The sequence below is a fragment of the Lycium barbarum genome, chromosome 11 (assembly GCF_019175385.1).
Source record: "Lycium barbarum isolate Lr01 chromosome 11, ASM1917538v2, whole genome shotgun sequence".
Taxonomy (NCBI): Eukaryota; Viridiplantae; Streptophyta; class Magnoliopsida; order Solanales; family Solanaceae; genus Lycium; species Lycium barbarum.
Window position 1 is genome coordinate 18,609,236 of NC_083347.1, and position 13,046 is coordinate 18,622,281.

The 13,046-nt window shown below is 35.8% G+C and overlaps 2 protein-coding genes across 2 annotated transcripts; both read left to right on the plus strand.

The window, feature by feature from the left end:
• The first annotated feature begins 719 nt into the window (after positions 1 to 719).
• On the plus strand, positions 720 to 2,279 carry LOC132617428 (cyclin-U1-1). Its single transcript, XM_060332429.1, has 2 exons — positions 720 to 1,231; positions 1,670 to 2,279. The coding sequence occupies exons 1-2, from the start codon at positions 804 to 806 to the stop codon at positions 1,956 to 1,958; spliced, it is 717 nt and encodes a 238-aa protein (XP_060188412.1). The 5' UTR covers positions 720 to 803; the 3' UTR covers positions 1,959 to 2,279.
• Positions 2,280 to 6,559: 4,280 nt separating this feature from the next.
• On the plus strand, positions 6,560 to 7,250 carry LOC132619509 (uncharacterized). Its single transcript, XM_060334396.1, has 2 exons — positions 6,560 to 6,877; positions 6,951 to 7,250. Exons 1-2 carry the CDS (start codon positions 6,560 to 6,562, stop codon positions 7,248 to 7,250), a joined length of 618 nt encoding a protein of 205 aa, XP_060190379.1.
• The last annotated feature ends 5,796 nt before the right edge of the window (positions 7,251 to 13,046 follow it).

Here is a 13,046-nt window from a genome sequence, read left to right on the forward strand (position 1 = left end):
TAGTCCACCAACCCATTAGCATATTAGCCAAATAAAGTAAAATAAAATAAATACTCTCACCTCATGCCTTATATATTTGTGCAAATATTATTCCCATTAATTTCTACAATTTACTTATTCACTTAACCACCTGTAGAAATATAGTCCTTCCGCCAAATACTTTAATTACCAACTTAGACCTTATATGTGTGAAACTTATATTCCTATAAATAAACTATTCACACATATTAAATAAAAAGATATTTCAAAAAGTATCCGTCAATTAAATCACCGTGCCACAAATCCCTGCAAGTCAAAAATACCCTTTAAACCAAAAAAGGGTATTTTAGCGAAAACGAGTTCACAGGTGCTAAACGACCAAACGGGTCGTTACAATGTCTTTCTCGGGTTACTCTTTAATTAATGTCTTTAGTTAACTTTTTTCAAGAGGTGTGTTGCACCCCCAAAAAATCATTTATTTTGGAATGAAAGGATTATTTGGCTCATTGAGGGTGGATAAGGTTGGCTAAATTGAAACCAAACCGAAATTCCATTTTTTTTTATTTTGACCGTTCACTGATAAAGATGAGGATATAAGAAGCATTCCAATAACTGTTCCTTGCCCCTTTAATTGTAGAATTTTTTATTTTTTCTTTCAAAAAACCAACATATAAGTATTGTCTTGTTCAGTGACACGTGTCCAACACCCCACGATGGAAAACAACTCAACGAGATAACGTGCGACCGGTACCAAGCAATCGACTTCCAAAATAAACTACCAAACTATACTCAACATTTCCTCAACACAACAGTAGTTTCCTTAAATGCTAAACGAGGGCGCCATCGACAATGAGTTCCACCGCCGGCCCGAGCCGAGCACCGCCACTCCTCGGGTCCTAACCATCTTATCCTATGTGCTCGAAAAGCTAGTGGCGCGAAACAACCAGTTGCTAGTGTTGGGCCGCCGCGGTGCTGATAATGGAATTATCAGCAACGGGGAAGGCGGCCCAAGACGGGTACTAGGGAAGAATTTTAATGCGTTTCATGGGGTTCGAGCTCCGAGTATAAGTATACCAAAGTATTTGGAGAGATTATACAAGTATACGAATTGTAGCCCGTCTTGTTTTGTGGTGGGGTATGTGTATATTGACAGATTGGGGCATAAGTATCCTGATTCACTCCTCGTTTCTTTGAATGTGCATAGGCTGATTGTCACCAGTGTCATGGTTGCTTCCAAAATGCTCGATGATGCGTAAGTTCTTTAATTTGCTCTCTCTAAACATGCCAATAAGTAATGAGTTTAAATTATATACACCCATTTTTATACAATAAGATCAAATTACAGTTGAATATAGGTAAATTTCTTGATAAGCATTACAATTGATGCACCCTTTGTTTTACTTGTATTCTTAAATATGTCATAATATATGTAATTATAAAAAAAAATTAAAATTGTTATCTTAAACAGTCTACAGAATTTATGTGGCTTAAAAAGTTTTCATAAAGAAATATAAGAATAATTTTATTCTTTTTTGAATGGACTAATAAGAAAATAGTAATATCAATTACTAGCTATTGTATAATAACTTGAAACTGGCGCACAAACTCATAAACTTCAAATCCTGAATCCGCCTCGGTGTTGAAGCCATTTATGATATCCTAATATTTTTGTTGTTAAAATGTATTTCAGACACTACGACAATGCATTCTATGCCCGAATTGGAGGAATAAGCAATGCAGAATTAAACAAGCTAGAGTTGGAGCTACTTTTCTTACTAGATTTTGGAGTTAATGTGAGTTCACGAATTTTCGAGAGTTATTGCCAGTATCTGGAAAAGGAAATGTTGAGCAATGGACCAGACCTCAAGATTGAAAGGCTAGCTATTAATAGCAGTGCTAGTACTGTTGATGATGCTACTGAAATTTCAGTTGAAGATGCTGACATTTCTTCACCATCCCAATCCCAAATACTAGATTGAATTATTCACCGATCAGTGACAGAGCTATAACTTCTAACGAGATGATTCAGTAAAATGCAAAAATGTCTACTTGGAATTCAATTAATCCTTCGGACCATATAACCTTGCCCCTGTGTTACTCTTTCTATATTTGTGTAACTTATCACACACTTCAAAGGATATGAGTTTTTGTGCATTAGGACAAATCTATTGTACCATAACACGAGTGATTCATGTAATTGGACATACAAGTTACAAAGAGAGAAGAAAAGTTCATACCATTGCTTATTATTAATTGCACAGATAGGGTTCGATTATGTTGCTTGTTTGATTTGGTTATCAATATTGTTTCTGATTAATTAAAAGATATTACACCAGCAAAACAGCCTTATTGTTTGTTTTTTGGTTGAAGTAGCCGATTTTATTAATGGGATTATTTTGTCCGGCCACTATTCTTTCGTTTGCACCTACCACCTTAGACATCACAATTACGGTCAAACTTCTTCTATAAGACTATAACAATCCCTTGCTATAACGACATTTCATTATAATTATTGAGTTTTCTTTAAAACTAATTTTTTATGTTATATTTTACCCCTCTATTTAATTTCTTTTTTGAGAAAAGACATCATTTGACCCTTGAACTTGGCACGAAAATTCAGTTTGGCAACTAAACTTAACTTGTATTTATTTACCCCCCTTAACAACTTTCATTTCAATTATTTACCACCCTGAAAAAATAATACCACTCTCACAATGGGAGGTGCATTACACTCGCGCCACGTCATTGCCACATTGTTGCCACGTCATTGCCATGTCAAAAATTACTAACCCTTTATTTTTTGTTTTTCTTTTATTATTTTTTTCTCTTTCTTCTTCTTTCCCCCTTTTCTCTTTCTTCTTCTTTCTCCTCAACCCCCCCGCTACCACCGCCGCCGACGCCGCCATGATTGAACAATCCACAGTTCGTCATCCTCACCACGTTATTGCCATGTCAAAAATTACCAACCCTTCATTTTTTATTCTTCTCTTTCTTCTTCTTTCTCCTCATCCTACCATAACCACCCATAAGAACAACACCCACATCTTTAACCCACACCCACCATCACCCCACCAAATTTCATCCCATTCCTTCTCAATTTCGTCTAAATTGGTTATTTTGGTTGTTATTGTTGGCTATTATTATTATTATTATTATTAGCAACCCCATTTTTGAAAGAAAACAAAAATCAAAATCAAGAAACCAAAAAATGGTGAAAATGGTAAGAAAAGAATGATGAGAATATAGAGAGAAAGAGGAATTTGTGAAGAAGAAGAAGGAGGGGGAAGGTGGTGGGGGGGGGGGGCTGTGGCGTGGCGTGGGGGTTGTGAAGACGAAGGTGGTGGGGGCGGGGCGGTAGAGTGAAGAAGAGGGCGCGGGGATGTGGGGTGGGGTGGGGGGTTGGGAAGAAGAAGATGGTGGTGGGGGCGGGGTTGTTTAGTGAAGAAGAAGGTGCATTTTGATTTTATTTTTTAATTATATATTATTTTTATTTTATTTTTAATTATATAAATATATATATATATATATATATATATATATATATATATATATATATATATATATCAGCGGCCCACCTTTTTATATTTTTCACTCTCTTAATTTTTTTTTACTTTTTTTTTTACACATCAGCATTTGGGGTTGTATTTAATTAAGATGAAAGTTGTTAAAGGAGGTAAATAAATACAAGTTAAGTTTAGTTGTCAAACTGAGTTTTCGTGCCAAGTTCAAGGGTCAAATGATATCTTTTCTCATTTTTTTTTTTTTTGCCTATAACAACAACAATATCCAACAATATGTATAACTATACATTTTTTTGTAAAATTACTCTTTATAACAGTCTTATTCAAAAGGCGTATTAGTTAATTTTGCTATCCCACTTCCGTTGCTAGTCTTGTATTTTTGATCTACTCTTTTGATCAATTCATACTTTTATCATTAGCGAATTGTCTCCTATTTTCCCTTGCAATTAACAAAGCTCGCATAGCCCTTGGGTTGTTTACAACTAGCCAATTAAAAAGACTTAGATGTACCAGCACTCTATCTTTGATGTAATTATCGATTCTCCGAAGAGGTCACAATTGCCGCGAGCAAAGATATTAATCAAGAGGAAGGCTTTTTTGTTATGCTACTAATATTTGATTTGCTATTTTGCCCAAACCTGGCTGTGGAAGAGTTACTGGGCGTAAAACAAAAAAGAATACGCCGATTGAGCGTCCTATGTGTAATGATTGGAATGGTGGGCTCCACATATCTTTAATTTTTATGAAAAGATGTAAATATACCCCTTAACTTTGCGATTTAGAGCAGATATACCCCTCGTTACAAAAGTGATGTATGTATACCCCTACCGTTACAAAATGGTGCAAATACACCCTTTTCACTGACGGGATTTTTTTAAAAAAATCATTAGGTTATTTTTTAATTAAAAAAATTGCCACGGGACTCTAAAAAAAAAGTCTAACCATTTTTTTTATTATACATACTTTTCTAAAGCCATGTAGTAATTTTTTTCTGGTGGATCGGGTCTGGTTCGTTTTAAAAAATGGGTAGACTTATTTTTTTTTTTAAATCCCGTTAGTGATGTTATACCTCATTTTAACCGGAGTCAAAATGATTTACAACATTCCGGTAATTCCGGGGTTAATTAAAATTAGGGAGTCGCCACCTAATTATTTATGGTGAATTAGGGCACCTAAGGTTAATTAAAGTTATTTTCTAAAGTTAACTCTATTTTAAAGTCTACGAAACCAAAAAATCTAGGTAAGGGTTCAACTAATCTAAAAGGAAGGTATTAGGCATCCTTTAAGATCCATTAACAATGGTTAACCGACCGGACTTATGTTAATTAATTAGACTTTTAAAAAAATAAATTTAAAGTGTAAAGCAGCTAAGACACTACTAAAAGAAATTTTGTAAAAGGTCAAATCCTTTGAGTTTGCAAAAGTTGATTTGTAGGTAATTGTAACTAAACGACCAAAAGCCGAAGGAAAATGATTTGTTTATTTTTAAAGAGTATATGACAAGACGATGCAACTGTTTCAAATTCCCAAAGACCAAATTCATAACTAGAACAATTTGAAGCGAACCTAAATAGAAAAGAACTAGAAAAAGTTTTAGACTCCTGTTTTATGTCCAGATCTTGAAAAATATGATTTGCCTATGGTCCAAATATTGCTAGATAGACATAAACTGATTACTGGTTTCAAGTCCCTTACATCTAATGACATATCACATGTAAGAACTAATTAGTCTATTATTAGCTAAAGTGAAACCTTAAAGGAAACTTAATTATAAATGATAGATTATCGCAGATCTTAACAATCAATCAAAAAACAGAATAAAGGATTAGTCACAGAGGAAATTTAAACACTGTAATGAGTAGGCCAAGCGATGTAAATGATAAACACCATTTTTGGCTTTCGTAAGATGACAATGTTCTGCAATTTTTCGCTCAAGAGTGTAAGAGAGAAGATAGTGAATGATGTGCGGGCTTCCGTAAGTGGTGTCGTTGAGTCTCAAAATGAAACTCTTCGGCTCCGGTGTTCATGCTAAGGAAAAGAAAAATAGGATTAGAATAATGACAGGATTCTTAGCGAATATTAAAATAAGAGGGGAAACTCACAATTTTGCAAACAAATACTTGATAAATGTCATGATAGCCATAATTATCAGAATTTAACTCCTGCTAACAGTGAGGTTTTTTAAGTAATACTCTAAGTTGGGAGATAAACTTGTGTGCTTTTCGTACAGCTTAAGATCAAATTTCTTAAATGCTAACTCATAACAGGTCAGGTTCTCATAAAGGTTAAACCACACAGCCTTAGATCTGAAAGACATACTTAACTCATTTTCATAATACTATCAATCCATATGTTCACTCAAAATAGAAGGCAAACTAAGGGAGCATGTGATCCATTTCATGGTGAGGCAAAGAGATTGTAAGAAAGTCCCTTTTAAAAAACAGGTCACGGTTATATCAAAACTCAAGGAATTTGAAAATATACATGTGCAAAATGTGTGCTGGACTAGATCACTAGTACACACACAACAGTAGTCCTTCAAGGTAGTCACATAATAGGCATAGATAAATCAAGCAAATCTACCACTGTCTAACTAGACATGACCAAATATAGAGATCAATCAAAGTAGAGGAACAACAGCACAATTTTAACGAAGGGTGGAGGGCAAGAGTAATCAAATAAGCAAACAACAAACTCAATAGAGAAACAACCCTTATTTAACACAACATCATTTTTTTAAGAGCAAGAAAATGACAGCATGGTGATCAATCACATAGGTTTCGGTAGCTAGATTCGAAGAAATCCAATATGTTAAGTTCAGAAACTTAGGCAGCCTTAGAGTTACGGCCTCAGAAATTCGAATCTGATTTAGATACCATAAAGCCTTAACATGCTTAAATGGACGAAGACAACCAACAAGTTAAAATTAGTTTCTTTTTTTTTGGCTCGAGTTAGCATCTATCAGGGGATTGTGGTCTGACCTATGGGTCATAGGAGGGGATTTCAATGTGTGCAGATTTGTGGGGGAAAGATTGAACTGCTTTAGAAGATCAAGGGCGATGCTGGGCTTCTCCAACACTATTCTAGACCTGGATTTGATTGACCCTCAACTTCAGGGAGCACAATTTACCTGGTCAAGAGGGGAGGAGTCTTTCCAAGCCTCTAGAATTGACAGGTTCCTTATCTCAACAGAATGGAGCGAGATGTTCAATACTATCAAACAGTACCCCTTGCCTAGAGTTTTTTCTGATCATAAACCAATTATCCTGGAAAGTGGAGATTGGGAGACCACACCTTCTTATTTCAAATTTGAAAACATGTGGCTTCAAGCTGAGGGTTTCATGGACATGATAGAAGGATGGTGGATTTCTTACACTGTATTAGGCACCCCAGACTTTGTGCTAATGCAGAAACTAAGAAATCTCAAGAAAGACATTACTAAATAGGTAGGCCTATGGAACAATCGAGACTCAAAGGAACAAGGCACTCAAAGAACTTTGGAAGTTGGACCAGTTAGCTGAGCTCAGAGCTCTCTCTACAGAAGAGAAAGGTCAGACATTGAATCTCAAACTTGAACTTCAGCAAATAGCAACCGCTGAAGAGATCTCATGGAGACAAAAATCAAGATGTTTATGGTTGAAAGAGGGGGATAAGAATACAAAGTTTTTCCAAAGAATGGCCAACTCTCATAGAAAGGGCAATACCATTGACAGACTCAAAATAGGGAATGAAGTAATTGAAGACAAATGAAGGATCAAGGATGGTATTCTGGAGTACTATCAACAAATTTACAAAGAAATTGAATCTTGGAGACCCTTAGCTGTCTTTGAAGGTCTGTCAAGTCTCAACACAGTGGATAAAGAGGACCTTGAACTTCCTTTCACCGAAATGGAGATTTTAGAAGCTCTCATGACTTGTGCCCCTGACAAAGCTCCAGGCCCTGATGGTTTCACTATGGCTTTCTTTCAAAAATCATGGAACTTCATCAAAGCAGACCTACTAGCAGCTTTTAATTTCTTTCATCAGAACTGCCAAATGGTGAGATCATGCAATGCCTCTTTCATTGCTCTTATCCCAAAGAAGAAAGGGGTCGCAGAGCTTAGAGATTATAGGCCTATAAGTCTTATAGGCAGTGTCTACAAATTGCTGGCCAAAATTTTAGCTAAGAGGCTCGGAAAAGTGGTGGATTCCTTAGTTTCTGGACAGCAGAGTGCTTTTCTGAAGAATAGACAGATCACTGATGCATCTATGATTGCCAATGAAGTGCTAGACTGGAAAATTAAAAGTGGTGAGACTGGGATCCTATGCAAATTAGATATTGAGAAAGCTTTTGATCAGCTTAACTGGGCTTATTTAGTCAACATTTTGAAGCAAATGGGTTTCGGGGAAAGGTGGATAAGGTGGATTTATTTCTGTATTTCGACAGTGAACTTTTCAATTCTGGTGAACAGAAGTCCAGTTGGGTTTTTCTCTTCTCAAAAGGGACTCAGGCAGGGGGATCCATTGTCCCCATTCCTCTTTATCATTGCGATGGAAGGATTATCTCAGCTGTTAGCAAAGGTCAAAGAACTTCAGTGGATTCAAGGGTTCCAAGTGGGCAGAAATCCTTCCACCTCAGTCTCAGTCTCTCATCTACTCTATGCAGATGAAACCCTTATATTTTGTGGAGCTGATTGTCAGCAGGTCTCTAATCTCAACACCACCCTCATGATCTTTGAGGCCATCTCTGGACTTCATATCAACATGCTTAAGAGCACTATATATCCAGTGAATGAAGTGACCAACCTAGAAGCTTTTGCTGATATTCTTAGCTGCAAAACAGACTCCTTTCCCACCACCTATTTGGGACTTCCTTTGGGTGCTAAATTCAAATCATCTGGGATATGGAGTGGGGTCATTGAAAGAATGGAGAAAAGACTAGCCACTTGGAAGATGCAATATCTCTCATTGGGTGGCAGGCTCACCCTCATCAAAAGTGTCCTAGACAGCATTCCCACTTACTTTATGTCACTCTTCCCTATGCCAAGCTCAGTTCTAAAGCAAATTGACAGGCTTAGAAGGAAATTCCTATGGGAAGGTAACAGTGTTACTTATAAATTCTCTTTGGTCAAATGGCAATCAGTTATTCAACCCAAAGGCCAAGGGGGGCTGGGGATTAGAAATCTTAAGTTTCATAACAACAGCCTACTCATGAAGTGGCTTTGGAGATATGGTCAAAATGAGGCAGGGTACTGGAAGGAAATCATCAAAGCTAAATATGGTATTCAAGACCACTGGACTACAAAGAAAAGCAATGAACCACATGGTGTTGGAGTATGGAAACACATCAGTAGTCTCCAAGAGGAATTCTTCCAGGCTGTCTCATTCAAGGCTGGAAATGGGCTCAAGATCAGATTTTGGCAGGACAAATGGCTTGGGGACACTTTAGTAAAAGATTTATTTCCCTCACTATTTCTGATAGCTTCTAACAAAGAAGCAACATTAGCTCAATATAGAGTTAACAACTGTTGAACACCAATTTTAAGGAGAAACTTACAGGATTAGGAAGTTGATGATTTTCTTTCTCTATTAGAAAGTTTGGGACAAAGTACTTTGGTGGAAGATTTTCAAGACAGAATACTCTGGGGAAATTCTAAGGAAAAGATTTTCACTGTGAAGGAATGTTACAACAACTGGTGCTCTCAAAATAGCCTTTTGGAGGTTTGGCCTTGGAAGCTTGTATGGAGAACCAGACAGCCTCTCAGAGTTACTTGCTTCACTTGGACTGCACTGAACGAAGCATGCCTAACACAAGACAATCTTAGAAGGAGAGGTGTAATAGTTGTTAACATGTGTACCATGTGCAAGCAGACCAATGAAAGTGTCAACCATCTATTTTTGCACTGCCCTGCAGCAGCTAGCCTCTGGTTTTTCTTCTACTCTATGCTTGGTCTACAATGGGTAATGCCCTCCAACATCAAAGATGCATATGCTAGCTGGATACTCTGGAGAGTTGACAAATCCATTAAAATAATTTGGGGAAATGATCCCAGCAGTAATTTTTTGGACCCTATGGAAGGAGAGAAACAACAGATGCTTTGAAGGAATCTCAACTCCTATTTGCTCTCTAAAGTCTAGGTGTTTAGTTAGTCTTTTTAGTTGGCATTTTTTTGCCCCTGTAAACAATGTGGGTAACTTTCTAGATTTTATCAGCTCCTTTTCTCTAGTTCAGTAGAGATAGGATATCTTTAGATTGTTCTACAGGTTTTGCCAAGCTTGCCAGCTTTTCCCATATGTAACCTTGCATCTTCTTGATGTTTTACTAATGAATTTTATTACTTTACCAAAAAAAAAAAAAAAAGTTTCTTCTTTTAACCAATCTTTAGCACTTCATTAATAAACAAAGACCAAGAAACTCGAATAAGGACCTTACAACCATCATTTGTAAGCAGGAAGCAGAATTTGATTATTTGAGATTAGTGAATCCAAATTCAAAACATTCTATCGAACTAAATCCATACAACAAACATTAAGACCATTCAGGGAAATCAACTAAACATAGGGGAATAAACAGATGCAAGACTATTCTGATACCTTAGCCATAAAGATATTATTGAGACTAAACAGATGCAAAACTTAAGATTCACATATAATGGAAATAATTTATTAGCATGTCTGGATCAGGTTAGAATTCTCACAGAAAGTTGATCCTACAACCACTCATTTTAAACCTGAATCCATTCGAAAACAATAGAAAAATAACATCCTCCTCTTCCAAACTCAAACCAAACAGAGCCAAGGTCAAGTGACTGCTAAATTCTAAAGAGGAGGGGTAAACTTGTAAGTTTTAGCTACATCTTAAGACTTGAACTCAGGAACTCTATAAAGAAATGCATATTTAGATTGATGCCTAATTAAGCTCTCAACACACTAGGATTCATTCACTCAATTTGAATGAGCATTTTTTTTAGATTTTGAACCACATTTATAGTCACCCTATGATGTAGCAAGCAACAGGAATAGGTAAAAAAGATTACAGATCACACTCTAGGCTCTCTAAAATAGTACAGAGCTTCCAATTAGATAGTGATCACACAACAAAAGTCCATCATGGAACCCATTGAAACAACTGAACAGATCACCACAACTTTAATATCACATCAAGCTTTATAGAGGCATTACGCAGCATAAATTCAACTTTTTAAGGCAATCCATGAACTAGTCCTAGCTAAGTTAATATTGTGGGATTCCAGATTATCATGAGTATGCATAGCAACTTATGCTTCAGGAAAAATTGAAGTAAGCTCATAAAGACACCCATCTAATTCAACTAAACCACTAGTCAAAACTTCAATCAAAGAGTTCTGACAGGTTTTCCAACTTTGAATTAGACAATGTTAACCAAAATAACTTATATAATAACCAAGTTTTAGATTCAAACAAGACACTCATGTCCATACTAATATTATTCAAACAACATAATGAGGATCAAATTATCCACTAAACAGCAGAAGTATACTAAACTTAAACTAAACAAGAACTAAACCAACAACCAGCACCTTGATATGGTTAAACAAGAATTAAAACATGCATAAATATGCCTAAACTAGTAATTAAACACATAAATCTGACTAAACAGGAAGAGCAATTAACACAAACATGAATACACTAGTAATTTGGCACACATAACCTTCAAGTAGGTAAAATACCAAAATAAACTAGAAGGAAGGGAAATCACCTTTTTCGGGTGCAGTGAACCAGGGTGCGGGGTCGTGGATCCACACTCGAATATTAATATCTCCGAGTTTGCATGTACTCGGATTCGAAACAATAACAGAACAAAAGAGAATAAAAATGCTTGGTATTTCAAATCGATGTCAAGAAACAATGAGACTGATTGATATTTTTCAGAGAATTGAGGCGGCTAAAAAAGAACCCCCTTTAAATGGGTCAAGAAACGAGTATTTATAGGAGAATTGTAGGGTTTGCTGGGATCCGAAACTGGGCGGGATTTCTGGTCTAGGGTTTAAAAAAAAACGAATCAACAATGGATCCGTTGAAATCCAAACAGATCTTCACGTGATTTGGCTTGGGTATTACCGAAAATGGTTCGACCACCCCTGGTCTTTGAAGATCAATCCGCGCCTTGAAACAAGAAATGGAGATTTTCCCTGTCAACGCCAGAACGCACATGTAAGCGGACGTAGGGACAAGGTTTTCTTGTATGAAAATGGATAGACAAGCCTGGTCATGGCTAAAGGGAATTAGGTTTTTGCTGGAAATGGAGAGGGAGAGAGAGGAGAAAACGACAAGGTGTGGCAGATCTGTTTTCCTTAGGTTTAGGTAGTGAAATGTGAAGGTGTGGGCCGGGTCGGGTAGATGGATAGTGGGTTGTTGACAAATGGGCTGGTCCGAAATAATGTTAGTGGGTTGATGGCCGTTTGGGCTAAAATGTTGGAGCACATTATATTTGTTGTTTGGGCCATTAATTGGTTGAAATATTGGTTTTTCTCCTTCATTTTAATTATTTTTGGGCTTCTAACTTAATAACTAGTACAATATATATTATGTGAAATTAATATGTAGAAGGTAAAAGACTTACCAAAGTATTGACTTATAATTAATTTAACGAGTACAAATCCGAAAATGAAATGATGACGAACCATTAAAAATTGTGATAAAATAATGCTAGTAATGTTGATAGTAAAATAGTGAGGATGAAAGTAATAAGAGGATAACAATATTAATAGTAGTAGCAATAAAAAATAGTTGTGAAAATAAAGTATTTAGATTGTTAATAAATTTAGAAGCCCAAGGATAATTAAAATGAAATAAAGGAGGGACGAAATTGGGTGTCAACAAGTGAAAAAAATATATTTGCACCTTTTTGTAACGGCAGACATATATTTGCACCATTTGGTAACAGCATGAGTATATATATACTACTTTTGTAACAAGGGGTATATCTGCTCTAAATCGCAAAGTTGAGGGCAGTGTTTTAAAAGGCGGGGGCGTAAGGCGGGGCGTTTTACATACGCCTTGACGAGGCGTAAGCCTCAAGGCACGGGGCGTAAGCCCCATGGGTATTTAATTTTTAGTATTTCTTAAAATAATATAATTACAACACCTATTTTTAAATAGGTAAAATTACATAAAAAAATAAAAGAAAACTGTAAATAAATGAATATATATATATATATATATATATATATATATATATATATATATATATATATATATATATATATATGTATGTATGTATGTATATGTATATGTGTGTGTGTGTGTGTGTGAGCACGCGCACGCGCGCTCTTGATCCTTACAAAAAAAGGATCAAAGCAATCCATTATACACCGCTTATAACTTGTAATTATATATAACATAATTTTATAAGTATAAACAATACAATGAAATTAAAGCTATTATGAAATGCAAAACAATTCTAACATTTTAACTTTCAAACACGGAAAAAAACACAGTTTCTTAAAACACTATTACTATCATACTATTCATTTTATCTCCCTATAAGCAAATAATCAATAAGATTTATCAATATTACAATTAAAA